Source organism: Haliaeetus leucocephalus, unplaced genomic scaffold (assembly GCF_000737465.1).
Source record: "Haliaeetus leucocephalus isolate CR32 unplaced genomic scaffold, Haliaeetus_leucocephalus-4.0 Scaffold195, whole genome shotgun sequence".
Classification (NCBI taxonomy): Eukaryota; Metazoa; Chordata; class Aves; order Accipitriformes; family Accipitridae; genus Haliaeetus; species Haliaeetus leucocephalus.
Window position 1 is genome coordinate 2,200,258 of NW_010972631.1, and position 14,751 is coordinate 2,215,008.

At 43.3% G+C, this 14,751-nt stretch overlaps 1 protein-coding gene across 1 annotated transcript; it reads right to left on the bottom strand.

Moving 5' to 3' along the window:
* Positions 1 to 11,098: 11,098 nt before the first annotated feature.
* HTR1E (5-hydroxytryptamine (serotonin) receptor 1E, G protein-coupled) lies at positions 11,099 to 12,193 on the bottom strand. Its single transcript, XM_010565724.1, has one exon. The coding sequence runs from the start codon at positions 12,191 to 12,193 to the stop codon at positions 11,099 to 11,101; it is 1,095 nt and encodes a 364-aa protein (XP_010564026.1).
* Between the last annotated feature and the right edge of the window lie 2,558 nt (positions 12,194 to 14,751).

Sequence of the window (14,751 nt, forward strand, 5' to 3'; positions counted from 1 at the left end):
ATGTGTACTAAGTTGGTTAAAAGCCAGAAAACTACCATCAGAAAGTATTCAGTGTAAAGTAACGGGGATGGTTAGAGCACAGAGGCAGTTCATCAATGTAAGTGAAGGCCTACAGGAACAGATTCATCTCTGGAGCACCCCCAGCTGTTTCCTTCTACTTAGCTCAAAATGCCCTTTAAAAAAAATACCATCTTTCTGCTGCTTTCAATGAACATTTTAAATGGGATTTGCCTGAGTTTTAGGCTTGTGTATGTTAATTTCTGATAATGCTTTGGCAAACTATATGTCTAACAAATGATGTTCGAAGCATGTTTGTGAAATAAACCTTCCTAATAAACAGAACTTTATAGTTAACTTACTTAATAAACAGTAGCTTTCCTTTTTCAGCCCAAACTCCCCTCGGGTCCTGTAGCTCTGACACGGGCACTTGTTTGCACTACAAAGCAAGCTGGGTGTTTAGGAGTGTTCCCGAAGGTGACTGTCTCACGCTCATCCTGAGAAATGGAAGTTTTCAGCTGTGGGTGCCGGGTGTGCAGCCGCTGCCTTCCCGCTGCCTGCCCTGGCGCAGGGCAGTGACATCCCTGTCACCGACGTGCTCCTGAGGCTGGTGGCTCTGCTGGTGGGGTTGGTCGCTGGCTGCCTCTTCAAATCAAACTCTTCAGCAATGTTATAAAAAATATGTGATGCCAGCCGCAAGGGGGGGGAAACAAAGTCAAACTCAGTGTGGGTAAAAGTGCTGTTTCTCTAGCTTATAGCACTTGAGAGAGCAGGATGCGCAGCCCTGCATCCAGCTTCCTTGGGGTCCCCAGCCCCATGGCAAAGTCCATTGTAGCTGGATGAATAAGGAACAGGCTTTGGCAGGAGGTTTACTTCCATACCTCTGTTCTCCCTGCAACGTGTCATCTCCACCCTGCAATCTCACTCCTGTGCAGAGGAAGACAATACTTGACAACTGTGAATTAAACCCAGACTTGAGCTGTGTCGGTGTTCAAGGTGAGCAGAGCGTCCCTGACAAGTGCCGTGGCGGTGACAGCGCAGCGCGTGTCTGCTCTGTGACAGCCTAATATTGGGGCTGGGGCCAGGCAGCCCACCCCCGCCTCCTGCGCTACGGGGATGTGTGGGAGCATGAAATTACATCTGCCTCCAGCCGCTGGCCTGCCAAGAAGGCAAGACTCCTTATTAGAAAAGTATGCCTTTTAGCTCAGATTACAGCAGCCCCTGGTTTTCATGCTGCTGACAGTAGTTCTGTCCCTAATGGTGCACGTATTTATGTAAAAGCATAATACATTTCACCTGTCACTTCTTCATCTTGCTTAGCTTTTTCCCTGTCACACTAATGACAGAAGTGTTGATCTCAGAGTACCACATAGTGCAGAGTGCTCTTGCAGAGATACAGAATTGCTGAGAAATACAGGGAGGACATGCAGGGAGCAAATCAGAAGGGCAAATCGACCCTCATCCTGAGCATGTTCTACCTCTGCTAGTGTTTGCTGTAGCTTTTGGTTAACTGTTTGGGGAATGCACATGGTAACCTATGGGCTGCTGCTGAAGTCAAACTGACCCACCGGATCTAAGGTAATAGTTCACAGTAAAATGTTAGTCCAACAGGATAAGGGGGAAAAGTATGGAAGAAGGAGGAAACAGAGAGGTGGAATCAAGACAAGATCTCTCATCTAAAATAATCAGCATTTAGACATCATTGGTTATTGTAACTCTGAAAGGCAGATTTTAAGTCAAGTTTTCAAACAACCTACAGAAGTAGCTACAAATTTTATGCATCAAGAGACTGATTCAAAGGCAGATGAAGACAGTACCAAGTCTACCACTGACTTGTGTGACTTTGGATCCAGTTCCCAAAATTTTATGGGTGTACAATACACAAAAAATTAACATGACAAGCAGATCACCAGGCTCCAGAACTTCTCAAAATGTTGTCCTCGTGAAACAATTCTCCTTTAGAAAAATACCCAACAAGCTGTTTCTTCAATATAGAAATAACTGTCATCTCCAAAGGGAGTGCAATTGGCCCAGAGGACTGCCAGCCTTTGTGTGCTGTTAGTCACCACCATTGACTCAGGGTGGCTGTGCTGTGAAAATCAGTAATGATCGATTTTTCTAAAGGAGAAGAAAAGGAGCAAACAGGAATATGGAAAGAGGAGAGAGGGTATCAGCCAGGAGAGCCCATGAGCTATTTCATACACTTTTAGGTGCCTGACTGCTGCTGAGTGCCACAGCTGCTCTTGATGGTTGCCACATGGCACATTTAAGGGTGAGCTAAGCCACCAGCTGTGACAGAAATTACTTTATCCCATACTTCTGCCCACTCGGAGGATGGACAGCAGCAAGGCCACTGGTCTGTGGCTGCTTTGGGGCTGCAGTGGCACCAGCTTGCTGTTCCTCAGCCCGGGGGCAGAAGGACGTTTGGTCTCTTCCATTGCATTTCCTCAGCTCTTCAAGCTGGGTGTTGAGCTGAGAAGTTGCTGTCACCGCAACAGCCCCTTTAAAGACTGGTAAGACCTTGGCAATGGTTGCTTTTGTGAACACTGGCAGCCGCTGTGTGAGGTGCCGAGAAGCCCGGCTACGGTGCTTGGGGGTTAATGGTGTCACTGCACGGTGGGTGTTACCAGCCCCTCCTTCGGTTTTGGCAAGGAAACCTTCTAATTGTCTTGGTGATGAGTAATGGCTGGCCTGTGCCTTGGCTCTCTGTGTGTGGGCTAGGGGTGGTCTCAGCGGTGTGTGTGCTGTCAGTACCTCTGTGAGCCTGAACCGTCCCTGCCGTGTCTGTGCGAGAGAAATGGCTTGTTTCCACCCAGGACTGGTGGATGGGGAGAACAGCAATGCCCTCTTTTACAGTGGGTTTGAATCTCCTGCTTGTTAGCGCTTTGCTCAGTAGAAAATCGGGACTTATTAGTCTGCTTTAGGGAATGGAGAGGTTTAGAAACTGTCCCCAGCGCGGCTGTTTTACCCCCCGAGGTGGTCTGTTATTGCCCTGGGGGTACATGCCTCCCTGCAGCGCGAAGAAGAGTTTGGCGGCAGAAGGGAGGTCAGCTGAGCAAAACGAAGGCACCCCTGTGACACGGGCTAGTGTGTCCTTTCTACATTAACTGGGGTACTGATGGTCAAGATGCTGTGGCCGACATGAAGTTTTGCGTGGGCCAACGCAGGAGTACAACCCCACTGAGGGACAACGCTCAGAGTGTGGTGTCATCTGCCTTGAGTAACGTGCCATCCAGGCTGTACTGAAGGAGCAGGGATTTTAGTAGCCTGTGCTCGGTCCGGGCAGGTCTGCTCTCCTGGGGCTTTCTGCTGCAGGTCTGAGTGGAGCCGCTGGGAGAGGGACAGCAGCCGCCTTGGGGCTGTGCCCGGCCGAGAGGTGCCCAGGGTGCGACAGCAATGCCGGAGGCTTGTTTGCTGTCTGTCGGCTGTACAGACGCCTGTCCTGATGTTTGTCCTGCTCTGTCACCCGCCCGCTGGTGCAACGGGGTTGGGGGACACAACTCCAGCCCCTTGCTTCACGCACAGCCCAGGGGAGACGGTGGTCCTGTCCGTCGCGGCCCTCCGCTTTTATTTTGGTCAGAGGTGCCCCGGGTCCCCTGGGTGAAGGTGGAAGCAAGACGCCCCCGTTCTCAACCCCCTTCCGGCCTGTGGGCTCTGCATGTGTGGTAGGAAGGGGTACGGCCTCCTACCAATCTTAATTAAAACCATGGATAACCTGCTCTTTAGCAAGGAGTGAAACTGCTGTAGTGAAAAATTAAAGGATTATGATCTGTGACTTGTGTGTCTATGCAAGCATCGGACCAAGACAACCATGCTTAATTTTGCAATCCTAGATTAACTTCTGTGACCTAATTGGATTAATTTTGTCTTTCTGCCTGCTTCAGAACGACTGTCCGGTCATAATACAAAAATGTTCTCCTGAAATTGCAAAAATAAGAGGTAGGGTATTTTCTTGTTACTCTAAATTTAAAAAGTGGTTCTCTTTATTTCTCATATTCAGACTTAGCAATGTAAGCATGAGGAATTGCACTGAAATATAAATGGATAAAAATAAAGCTCTAGTTGATAGGCTTGATTTTAGTGGTAAATTTGTCCAATTTAAAAACTCTCAAGATGGAGGTGTTAGCCTAATTTTTTTTATTTATTGGAGAAATAAGCTTGTTGAGGCTTATCCCAGCGCTTCAGTAGATTGTCAGGCTGTTCCTCCTATAAAGGACTGAGATATTATTTCTAGTGGCATCACAGAAGTGGAAGCCATTTGTGTGGAACTTTCTATTCCCCTGAAAATGTTGTTGTAGAAAGCTTTGGAGAGAAACAATTTTTTATTGTAAAATCCACCAGAAGGTCACTCTGCTCATTGCAGGTAGTTCAGGCATGCACGTATGATTTTGTGTTTTTCTTCTTAGTGCTTCTTCAAAATTAATAGCCAGAAGCTGAGTCATTTCAAATTATGTGCAAAACAACACTTTAAAAAGGAATAGGAATTCTGTCCTCCCTCTTCCCAGAAGTTACATTTTGTTTCTTAATCGACAAACGTGCATCTTTTATAAAGTGTAGTTGAAAGGAGATAGTGCTTTCTGCCTCACCTCATAGAAATGTGTCCATTTGCAGTCATGAGGTGTATGAAACAGGTACTGGAGACACAGTGGTTTAGAAGATTTGAGTACCCCAATGATATGGGATCTTGCACCAGATAGAAATGAGGTGAGAATTTTTCATGCAGGAAATTAATCCACGAAAACTTCAGAGAGCTGATCTATATGCTAATGTATTTTAAGAATGCAATGCAAGCAACTGGAAGAGGGTGAAATATGGGGGTGGGGTGGGAGGAGTGGAGTGGTGTGGGGGGGTCATTTCCAACACCACTTATTGCATCTGGGAACCATACTAGCTGTGGCTTTAGTTTCTACTCATAGAAGTTGCACGGGAGAGGAGAAGAGAGGGAATTATTAAAAAGAGATCTTAAAAAATCGTGACACATGGGTGGTGTATTACACAGCATCTTTCATTTGGAAGAATCTTGACAGATATTAGAAATCTGATTTGTTGTAAAACTGCAATAAAACAGTAGCAGAGGCTGTGCAGAGCAGTGTCGTGGAACAGACCCTGCAACCTGATTTCCTAAAATCAAGAGCTGAGTGATGCTTAGGTGGTGCGTATCAACATAGCACAAGGTAGCCTTGCTTCTTGCTACAAGTTACTACATGCCACCGTAGTGCAGAGGAAGGCTGCAAAGAAAAGGAAGGAGAGATAAGAAACGGAGGGAAAAATTAGTGAACAGGAGCCACAGAGCAGGAAATAATGAGATGAGGAGGACAGAAAAGTGATGAAGAAGGAAAAAATTTGAAACGAATAATTCTTCCTTAGGTCTTTGAGCAGAGGTTCATACCATTTGCTAGTATATGTTTTTTTCCCACAGCTTGCTCATGGTTACATCTTCTGCTTACAGTAAACCACTAAAACACTAAAAGCTTACCTTTAAGGGCTGATTCAGTGCTCATTGAAATTAGCAGAGTTCTTCCCAGTCACACTTACTGAGCAGTGATTGGCAGTGGAGTTATTGTATACTTCAGTGGGGACACATTAAACCGTGAGAAATTTTGTAAATTGTTCTCCAGAGCTGATAGACATGGCAGGAGATCATTTCCAGTTTACATTCATTTGAATGTATCAAATGGTTAGTTTAGATTGAGTGGGAAGAAGTAATTTCATCATATAATATCATCTATGTGTGATCACTTGCATGGGATTCATGACAAAGTAAAAATCTCTTGGCAGTGGTGGGGGGAAGGGAGCAATGTTGGCAATATTATGTACATAGCATAAAGCAGAGAATGTTAGAGAATAATTTTATAGCTGATGAACCTGGCATTTATCCAAACTCAGATAATTTTTAAAAATTTTATTCTTTTTGGCTTCAAGAGAAAAACAGATAGCAATTACAAAGGGAGTATGTGCTGTATGGGACTTTTATGAAATACAACTTGTAATATATTGGCTAGACCAATAAAAGATATCACAATATTTACTGTGTCCACTTAAACAATAAAGCAATTTAAGATAATTCTTCATACAAATCATTTGGGTGTGTAAAAGATGAACAGAAACCAGCCTGTCTGTTATTGATATTTGCAATGGTTAAATAATACGTGGGCACAAGGACAATCTCTGCACTTGTGCTGGAAACCTGTATTTCTCCTCAACACTGCAATAATCTTTACTTTTTGATAACTGGGGTTCAAAACAGAGGAGTGGAAATAGAGTCCTTAGAAAAGATTCCCTTATTCTTTTAATATCTTGCCCCAAATAAAGCCACTTTTGTTGTTGTTGGTTGTTTCTCTTTGTTCCCTCCTGGTACATGCAAAGGACAGTCTGCTGGCAGTACAGAGAAATAAGAAGTGATGACTATGGAAAACCAGACAGCTCAGGTACATGGCAGTGAAGTCTGAATAGTGGCAGCCTTTTATGTAAAGTTGGTGAAACAGGGACTTTGTTTTAAACCCTTTTGGAAAGTTCAATCCCATCATCTATCTCCATTCAGGAAGATCAACAAAATTAATCTCACATGCTGCAAACAACTTGGTACATTACCGTGTAGGGAACCCCCAGCTTTAATGGGATGTGGATGAGCCAAGTCTAACTGGCTCAGGACACATGCAGCTCTTATCGTGTTTTTGCTGTGTCTAGGATATGCTATGCACTAGAGAGAGAGAGCTCACCTTGGGAGATGATGTGATCTATGTGGGAAAGACAGAGGAAAAAGGGCAGACGATACATGCACAATAATTCCTCCACTGCCCACATTGACTGTTTTTCTTTCAGGAGTCGTGTCAGAAGTGGATTTGAGAATGAAAAAAAAATCAGCTGCAAGGAACAGGAGAGATGTTGCACTGCATGGAGGTGGTGAAGACAAAGCTTGTAGAGAAGAGAGCTGAGGTTGGCACGGGCAGAAAAGCAGGAGCTGAGTGGAACCTGAGTTACCTGTGCATGTACAGGTCCCTAAAAGTGAAGACACAGGTCCTTAAAATGATAATATGAGGGTCAATTTTAATGTGGTGGAAAGGGAACAACAAAGATGGGGTACAGAAAGAGGGTGACAACATAAAAATAGCAGGTAAAATAGCATTTGAAGAGTATGTCTTTTGGGGAGGCCAACAGGTTGATGGGTGCAGTCTTCAGGGCTAGGGATGTACGAACTCACTCCAAAGTACTGGCTGCTTACACAGACTGAAAAACTTCTGGATGTGGCCTGGACACATGTAAGACAGAGTAATACCTGACAGACTTGAACACCTGCAGTCATGGGAATCCTGATAACAGCACTGGGACAGGCGGAGAGAGTGGGAGCTTGCTCTAGTAGGTCCATGATAAATTTAGGAATTAGAGTCAGAAACCCAAAGGCAGGATGGTGAATTGGGGGTGTAAAGATAGGAGGAAATAGCACTCTCAGAAAATGCATAGAAGTGACGAGAGGGGCTGAATAGGCAGGTCTGTATGAACCCTGCTGTAGAGAGGGGAGGAGAGGGGAAGAAAAACCTTTCAAGAAATATAGGAAGAAAGGTAGGAAGACAACTATGCAAAGGGAGCATTAGGGAAAATAAGACTTTGAGGAGGATGGATGTTTTAGAGAGGCTAAGGAAGATGGATGTAGGCTGAAGGTCTTGGATACATCATTAAGAGCTTGCTGGGAAGAGATTGCATTGCAGAGTGTGGTGTGGCTGGGCCTGATCCAGGATAGGTATGAATGGGGAGTTGCCATGGACAAGAGGTCAAAGTTTAGGAAATGTCTCCAAACCCTTTGTAAAAAAAATACTTAACACGGAAAAAAAATGAAGTTGCCAAACAATGGTGCCAGACTAGCAAAAGTTTCTATTTCCATGAGATGACAGGTAATTTCTGATCAAGTAAAATTGTTTTAAGTAAACAATCCTTTTAAATTGTTCCAGACTTTGAGTCTGAGCATGGGGAAAATATACAGGATGTCTTCATCAGTCTAGTAACATTTGTTGGAAAACACAGCTCTGTGTTTAGCTAATGACTTAATTAGAAAAGCAGTAGTCAGCTGGCAGTGAATGGTGAGTCTTTATTTAACAGGGAAGCACAAAAATTAGCCCTCCATCTGTGTTTTTCCTGTTAATTACCTCTAAATATTAAAATTGAATACAGTCTTCAACTTGATTGGTAGTTTGAGTGCTAATAGTGGAGATCAGATACTAAAAGAAAGACATTAGTAGAAATGACGATGATGCAGCTCCTGTATTTTACAGCTATCATACCTGTCTCTGAAACATTTCTACCTACCTACAACAGCTGCTGCGGAGGTCATGTTCATCATTTCTGGTCCTTCAGCCATACTTCTGGCTTTAAATGAGCATCAGTATAGGCAACAGAGTTAACTTGAGCCGTTACTTTTGCATGAGAAACGTGACTGCACGCCGCATGCCAGCAGCAGTGTGTAGCTGTGGGGTTGTCCCACTTTGAAGGTTGTTCTTAGTGGGGGTTGGACTAGTTGGCCTCCAGAGATCCCTTCCAACCTAATTATTCTGTGTGCCGTCATGCCCTTAGGAGCAGCAGTCAGAGCTGGCGCCCTATCTCTTTTTGTTGGTTTTCCCCCTCTGAAACACCTTTCACCAGCATTGTCGCTCCCACCTCTTCCCTTCTCCTAGCGAAGACCCCTGTGCTGCCCACCCCGCGGCTGAACCCGAGCCCCAGAGACAGCCCCAATGAAGCCCCATCTCAGCCAAGTGCCTCGGGGTGACTCAAACTGTCTGCTGGGGCAGTCTCGCACATTTACTTTTCCCTTTCTGATCATTACTGTAGCTGGGCGCTTTTGTAGCGGAGCAGCAAACTGCTCGTGGGACACCAAATCCCACTCTCTTCTAGCAGCAACTGCCTGTGTGTCCTGTCTTCCCTGCAGTAGTCGCCTTGTTTGGGGAAATTATGTGCAATACTTGTTCTTTATTAATAAAGTCTATTGAGCTTGCTGAAAGAAAAAATAAAATTGTTCTGCAGCTGTTCTTACCAATTCTACTTTTTCTTTTAATTACCAGCTCTTTGTTTTCCTGATAGCATATGTACTCTGGGGAACCGCTTTGGAAACTTTATAGACAGGCAGAGTCAGGCCACTCTTCCCCAGCTTTAACCAACAGTTTCCGCCTCCAACAAGCTGCAAAAAGGAAAAAACGTAATGGATCTCTGGGCTTCCTCACTAGAAGGCATTTTCAGTGGCTGAGATTATTTTTTCCCTCTTTTTAGATATTAATGTTAGCTTCAGAAGGGCAGCTGGAGGTAAACCTCCTTAACTCAGGCATGGAAAACTTGGAGTCCTTAAAGCAGAATCCCACTGCATGTGGGTAAGCAGTAGGTCACACTTCTGTCACCTTCAAACTTGATTTACACTCAAGTTGCGGCACTGTATCTTTCCAGCTGAACGCTTTCTCTCCGAAATAAGGATGTCATTTCTCAGCTCCATCTGGAGTTTATTACTCATATGTTACTTACACTTCCTTGACTCTTGATAAGAAAAATGATTGTCATCTTGTAAATTTTGAAAACATTTTTCAGAGATGGCTTCCAGTGCTGTTACAACACTTTTGCTACCTCTAATATTTGTTTTGATGGATTTGGAGCTGCCATGCTATAGTGCACTACTATTGCATGTCAGGTTGATGTATGTGGTATTTTCTATACGGTATGTCAGTATAATTCAAAAAGAATTTGTCCAGAAAAATGGACAGGGAAGAAAATTATGGTGGAAGATAAGTAACCAATATTTAAACGGTGCTTAGGAGTTGCTAATGGACAATACCAGATTCTCAGCTTTGATTTTGCCCCTTCCCAGTCTGATTTCCACAGTATCTGAACCAGGACATTTTAACTTTCATAGGCACAGAAGACAGGATACGAAGGACTCTCTGCCTGTCTCTCAAGACGAGGGAAGTAACTCTGTGAAGGACTCCTAGAACAAGAAATCCTGTTAGAGGACCCCATCATAGGTTAAGTTGTCAAGAATGTCATTGTGAACTGTAAGATGACAATAAGGCAGACGTGCAGACTGCTATTTAAAAAAATATTTTTCCCTAATTTTTTTTTATGCTGTTCAAACAGAAGATAATTCAGTTTTAGATGATGTTTCTGAATTTCTGTATATTGCTGACCTGCTGAGAAGGTATCCAGTTGTTTAAGCCTGCAGGGTAAGATCAATTTATCCATGGGGTTGTGCGCTGCAAGGTCCAGGTGAAGTGTGGCAAAAGTGAATAATGCTACCCCAGAACTGACCAAGGCACAAGGTCTGAGCCCTGAAGAAATATGGCTAGTGGTATTAAAAATGTCACCAGTCAGACATGCAGCTGGTCTTACAAGTTTGACACTTGCTAGCTGTGTCCTCCCAATTGCTAAACAAACTGCACAGGTGTCTGCCCAATACTTTGAACATAAATCTGAAATCTTAGACAAAAAGAGGTACTTGCATAATTATTTTGGAGTACAAAATGGGATCCATTTTTAGATGGAATGAACTGAACTTTGCTTTCTGTTTTGGGAGTGTATTCCTGAAGAAAGGAATGGTTTATTCTGCCTTAGCCCTAGCTGGAAATGGTGGTTATCTTCCTTCTAAATGGCTGTTACAGTTTTCTCAGAATGCCGCAGTAAAGATTTGCTGTTTAGCTGTCATGACCATGAAGTGTTTATTAATTTTTGCATACGTATTTATAGGGTTCAGTTTATAAGCCTTTCTATTACTACAATGCATGATAACTTAGACATTTGGTTCTTAAATGAAAAAAGTATAAAAGTGAATATTGTTGTATGCTTCTTGAATCATTGATTACACAAAATGTCTTAAACTTGAGTATCTAATAGTTTCTTCTTTTTGTTGTTTCATTGCTAAAAATCTGTTCCTTTGTAGAATAAATTTATTTCAAACTCTTTACCATGAATAACACTAGAGGTAAAAAACAGCAGAATGAATTACAGGCTAAAGATAAGTCAAGCAAGTAGGCAAACACAAAATTCCCCTTTATCAAGGGAAATTGTGACAGAGTCAAATTATTTTGCTCGTTCTTAAGGCCAGGAGTCACGTTGTCATCATCTCCCGGTACTTCTAAGTATGTTCTCGACACCTGATGAGCTTTCTAAAGGCCAGCTTGAAATCTTCGTTAAAGCTAGTGTACAGCAAAGGGTTGATAAGGGAGTTGACATATCCAAGCCAGGTCAAGAAGTCTGCTACTTCTGGAGAGACAGTGCAAACGTGGAGGCCCACAAGCAACTCCTTGATGAAAAAGGGCAACCAGGACAAAATGAAAGCACCTAAAATCAGCCCCAGAATGCGAGCAGCCTTTCGTTCCCGTGTCGTGGAGATCTGCTGCCGGTCGCCGGCCAGGTCCAGGTCATTCTCAAAAGGAGGGATCCTCACGGATGCGTTGATTTTATCAAACTCTGTGGTTGGGTCAGACGTGGAGAAGTCTGAGACGCAGAATGTCTGTGTGAGTTTGCAACTGGCAAATGAGTTTTGGCTGTCAGTGCTCCTGCTGCTGAGGTGGCGGCTGGAACCCCGCTTTTGGTAAAGGCTCTTTGCAGCATGGTAAATTCTGTAGTACAGGATCAGGATCAAAGTCAAGGGGATGTAAAATGCCCCAAATGTGGAATAAATAGTGTAGATGACATGATCGTGCTGAATGCGACACTCACTGGGGATATTGACACTGTGGTGATTTCTCCAAAACAAAGGGGGCATTGATATGAAAATGGAGATAGTCCACACAGTGACTATCATCAGCCCAGCCCTTTTTGCTGTTCTTTTCCTGGCGTATTCGATAGCATCTGTGATTGCCCAGTACCTGTCCAGAGCAATGACACACAGATGAAGGATTGAACACGTGCAACAGGTCATGTCGACACTAAGCCAGATCTCACAGATGAAGTATCCCAAAGTCCATTTATCTATCATTATGTAAGTGATGCTCAAGGGCATGACGAGAACAGCAACAAGGAGATCTGTCACAGCTAGTGAACATATTAAATAATTTGCTGGCTGGTGGAGCTTCTTGGTTGTAGAGATTGCCGCAATTACAGCAGAGTTCAGCAGCATAGTCAAGGTTGTGATTGTGGCCAAGGTCAGGGTAATGACCATCTTTTCAGTTACTGTTTTTGGCTTCGTAGCCACATTGGCTTCAGTGGTGCAATTTGTGAAATTCATTTTCCCCTCCAGGATGCACAGTGAGAGAAGAAGTTGCTGCTTCATGTAATGAAGAGTTCCAGGTTCCAGAAGTCACCCATTTGAAAGAGAGACAGAGATGCTCCAGGTGCAACTTTTTTTCTTTTTTTTCTTTTTTTTTATAATCCCATATTCAACAGAGCAGCAAAAAGCTTCCAGGTTTCCTCCTGTTCATTGTTTTCCTAGAAGATAAAACCACATCTGTTAGTGAACCTAGAAAAATCCCACCTTTTGGCAAAAAGTCCTACGCTTCTAATACTGCCACCTCAAATAAAAATTTTGGTCCGTTTTTCCTTCTCTTCTCCTCTCCTGCATTTTCTCCCCCTTTTTCTCTGCATTCCTAGTTTGTTTCTTTTTCTTCTCCAAAGGGGCCTTTGGGCCAGATTCCTGCTGATGTGAACTGGTTGTTTCTCATTTGGCTTTGGAGATCTTGCTTAAAGTGGGAGGCTGGACTCTGGAGGTCCCTTCCAACAAACATTTCTATCATCTCTGTGAATTATTGATACTAGGAGCTAGTCCTTTTCCTCCTTGTTAAATAGGCTCCAGCAGATGAAGAGCTGAGGAAATCTGCCTTTTCATTTTAATTGCTGTATGAGAGGGATCAATTACTTCTATATATCACCTTTGGAAAAAAGAAACAGAGCAGCCTATCTCAGAGAAGGCATGCCAGCATTTCATAGTTTTCTATTCTGCTTTTTCATATCCATGTCTGTATTAATACCTTGGAAACTGTACTTAAAAATTACTCGAGTTACCTTTAACATGCAGCTTTCAAACAATGTTTAAAGCTTTATGGCAAACACTTAGTTTTACACAGCACATCAGTGTTGCTAGGAGCTTATACAGTTTTGACTAATTATTCCTGATATTTCACATATCCCACTGCATGTGGCTTCAGAGGAGACAGACAAAAAGCTTTTGCTTTGAGATTTCTATCGAATTGTGCTCCCTGTCAGGCAGTCCAGTATGATGCAAGGTACAAACAATAATTTAAAAAAAAGGTTTAATTTTGTTTCAGGAGTTCATATGTCTTTTCTGTATATCCCAAATGTTGACCGAAGCCAAAGTTAGCAGTCTGTGAGATGCAACTTAGGATACCCTCTGGGGACTTGCTTACTCATTTGTAATTTATCTTGGCATAAAGGATGTAGAAAACTGAAAGCCTGAATCAATTTCCATTAAAATAAACAGAAAGATTCCTTCCCCTGGCTTCACTTAAAGAAGAGTAAGGAGTCCTCTAGGATAGTTGTATAGGTTCCCTCAAAAGGCAGGGGAATGAGATAGCAGCTGCCAGAAATACACTTGTCCCCTCTCAAGACAAGTCTTTAAGGCAGACAGTGTGAATCACATCCTGGAAATGCTGATCTTTCTCTATTTTGACTACAAGCAGTTCCTCCACAGTTGCATTTAGAATACATGCCTGATTTTTAGATGGCTAAATTTGAGAGGTAAAACCCATCCTCACTGACACCAGTGGGACTTGGATTAGGCTCTGAGAGAGAGTTTGCACATGCGAGCTAATGAGGAATTAAGAATTTGAATGAGGAATTATGAATTTAAAGCTAGTCAGCTGCTTAGCCCTGTGTACATATGCTCTTATTCAGAAATTGGAGTGCCTCCTTCTGAATGAGGAACAATCAAAATTAGAAACTTTAGAAAAAAAACATTCTTTGCAGATAGGCCCTAGGACAGCAGATCTGTGTCATTGTAGACTGTGTTAGCAAAATGTGAGTTTTGAATTCTACCCAAGGGATAGCAGAAGCGCCTCCCCCGCCCCCGAAGTAGATTCTGCTCTTCAGAGACTGCTTTAAAGTATGAATAGCCTTGGAGAAAATATCAGGCCTGCTTATTAAGAATAAACTGGATAAGCCAGATGGAAATTCATCCATCAGTCTTCAGGTTGTTACTGCATTGGAAATGTTGATTTGGTTGTTTAGGCCTAAAGCCAAAACTTCAGCTCAAACCTTCTTCACAAATTACTCATGGGAGTCTTCTCTGTCAAGCCAGATCTTGATTTCATTAGTTTGCACCCTTATTATGTCCGATGCTTTGAGCAGAGGATAAAGCAAAGAGGCTTTCTCTCCCTCTCTGCACTCCTGGAGCATGGACCAGAAGCAATTGCAATCCATATACTTTCCTTGGCATCATCACTTAGCAAGAACCCCCTGGTCCACAAGCACACTCAAAGGTATTGGAAGACACTATGGGACTCACATGTGCTCCACAGCTGCCTATCGATCTGGGTCATGCAGAGGAGAGCTCTTCCTGCTTCTTCATGTAAACAGCATTTTTTTTCTGTTTGTCCTTCACTTCTCTGGGAGTCCTGAATTTTCATGGCCCCAGCATTTCTCCCCATCCTGCGTGGTCCCCACCATATTCTCTGCTGACCACTGCCTATATGCATCTTTAATCCAGTAGGAACTGAATTGCTGTGGTTCTCTCTCCAAAGGGCCTTTCACACTGACGTAGCCCCAGGGAAATCCTTTCTGAGCATTACGCGCTCTCTGCACCACAAGGATACTCTGAAAAATAAATTCTTC

Coding starts and splice junctions, on each gene's coding strand:
- HTR1E (XM_010565724.1), bottom strand. CDS start 12,193: ATGAATTTCACAAATTGCACCACTGAAGCCAATGTGGCTACGAAGCCA.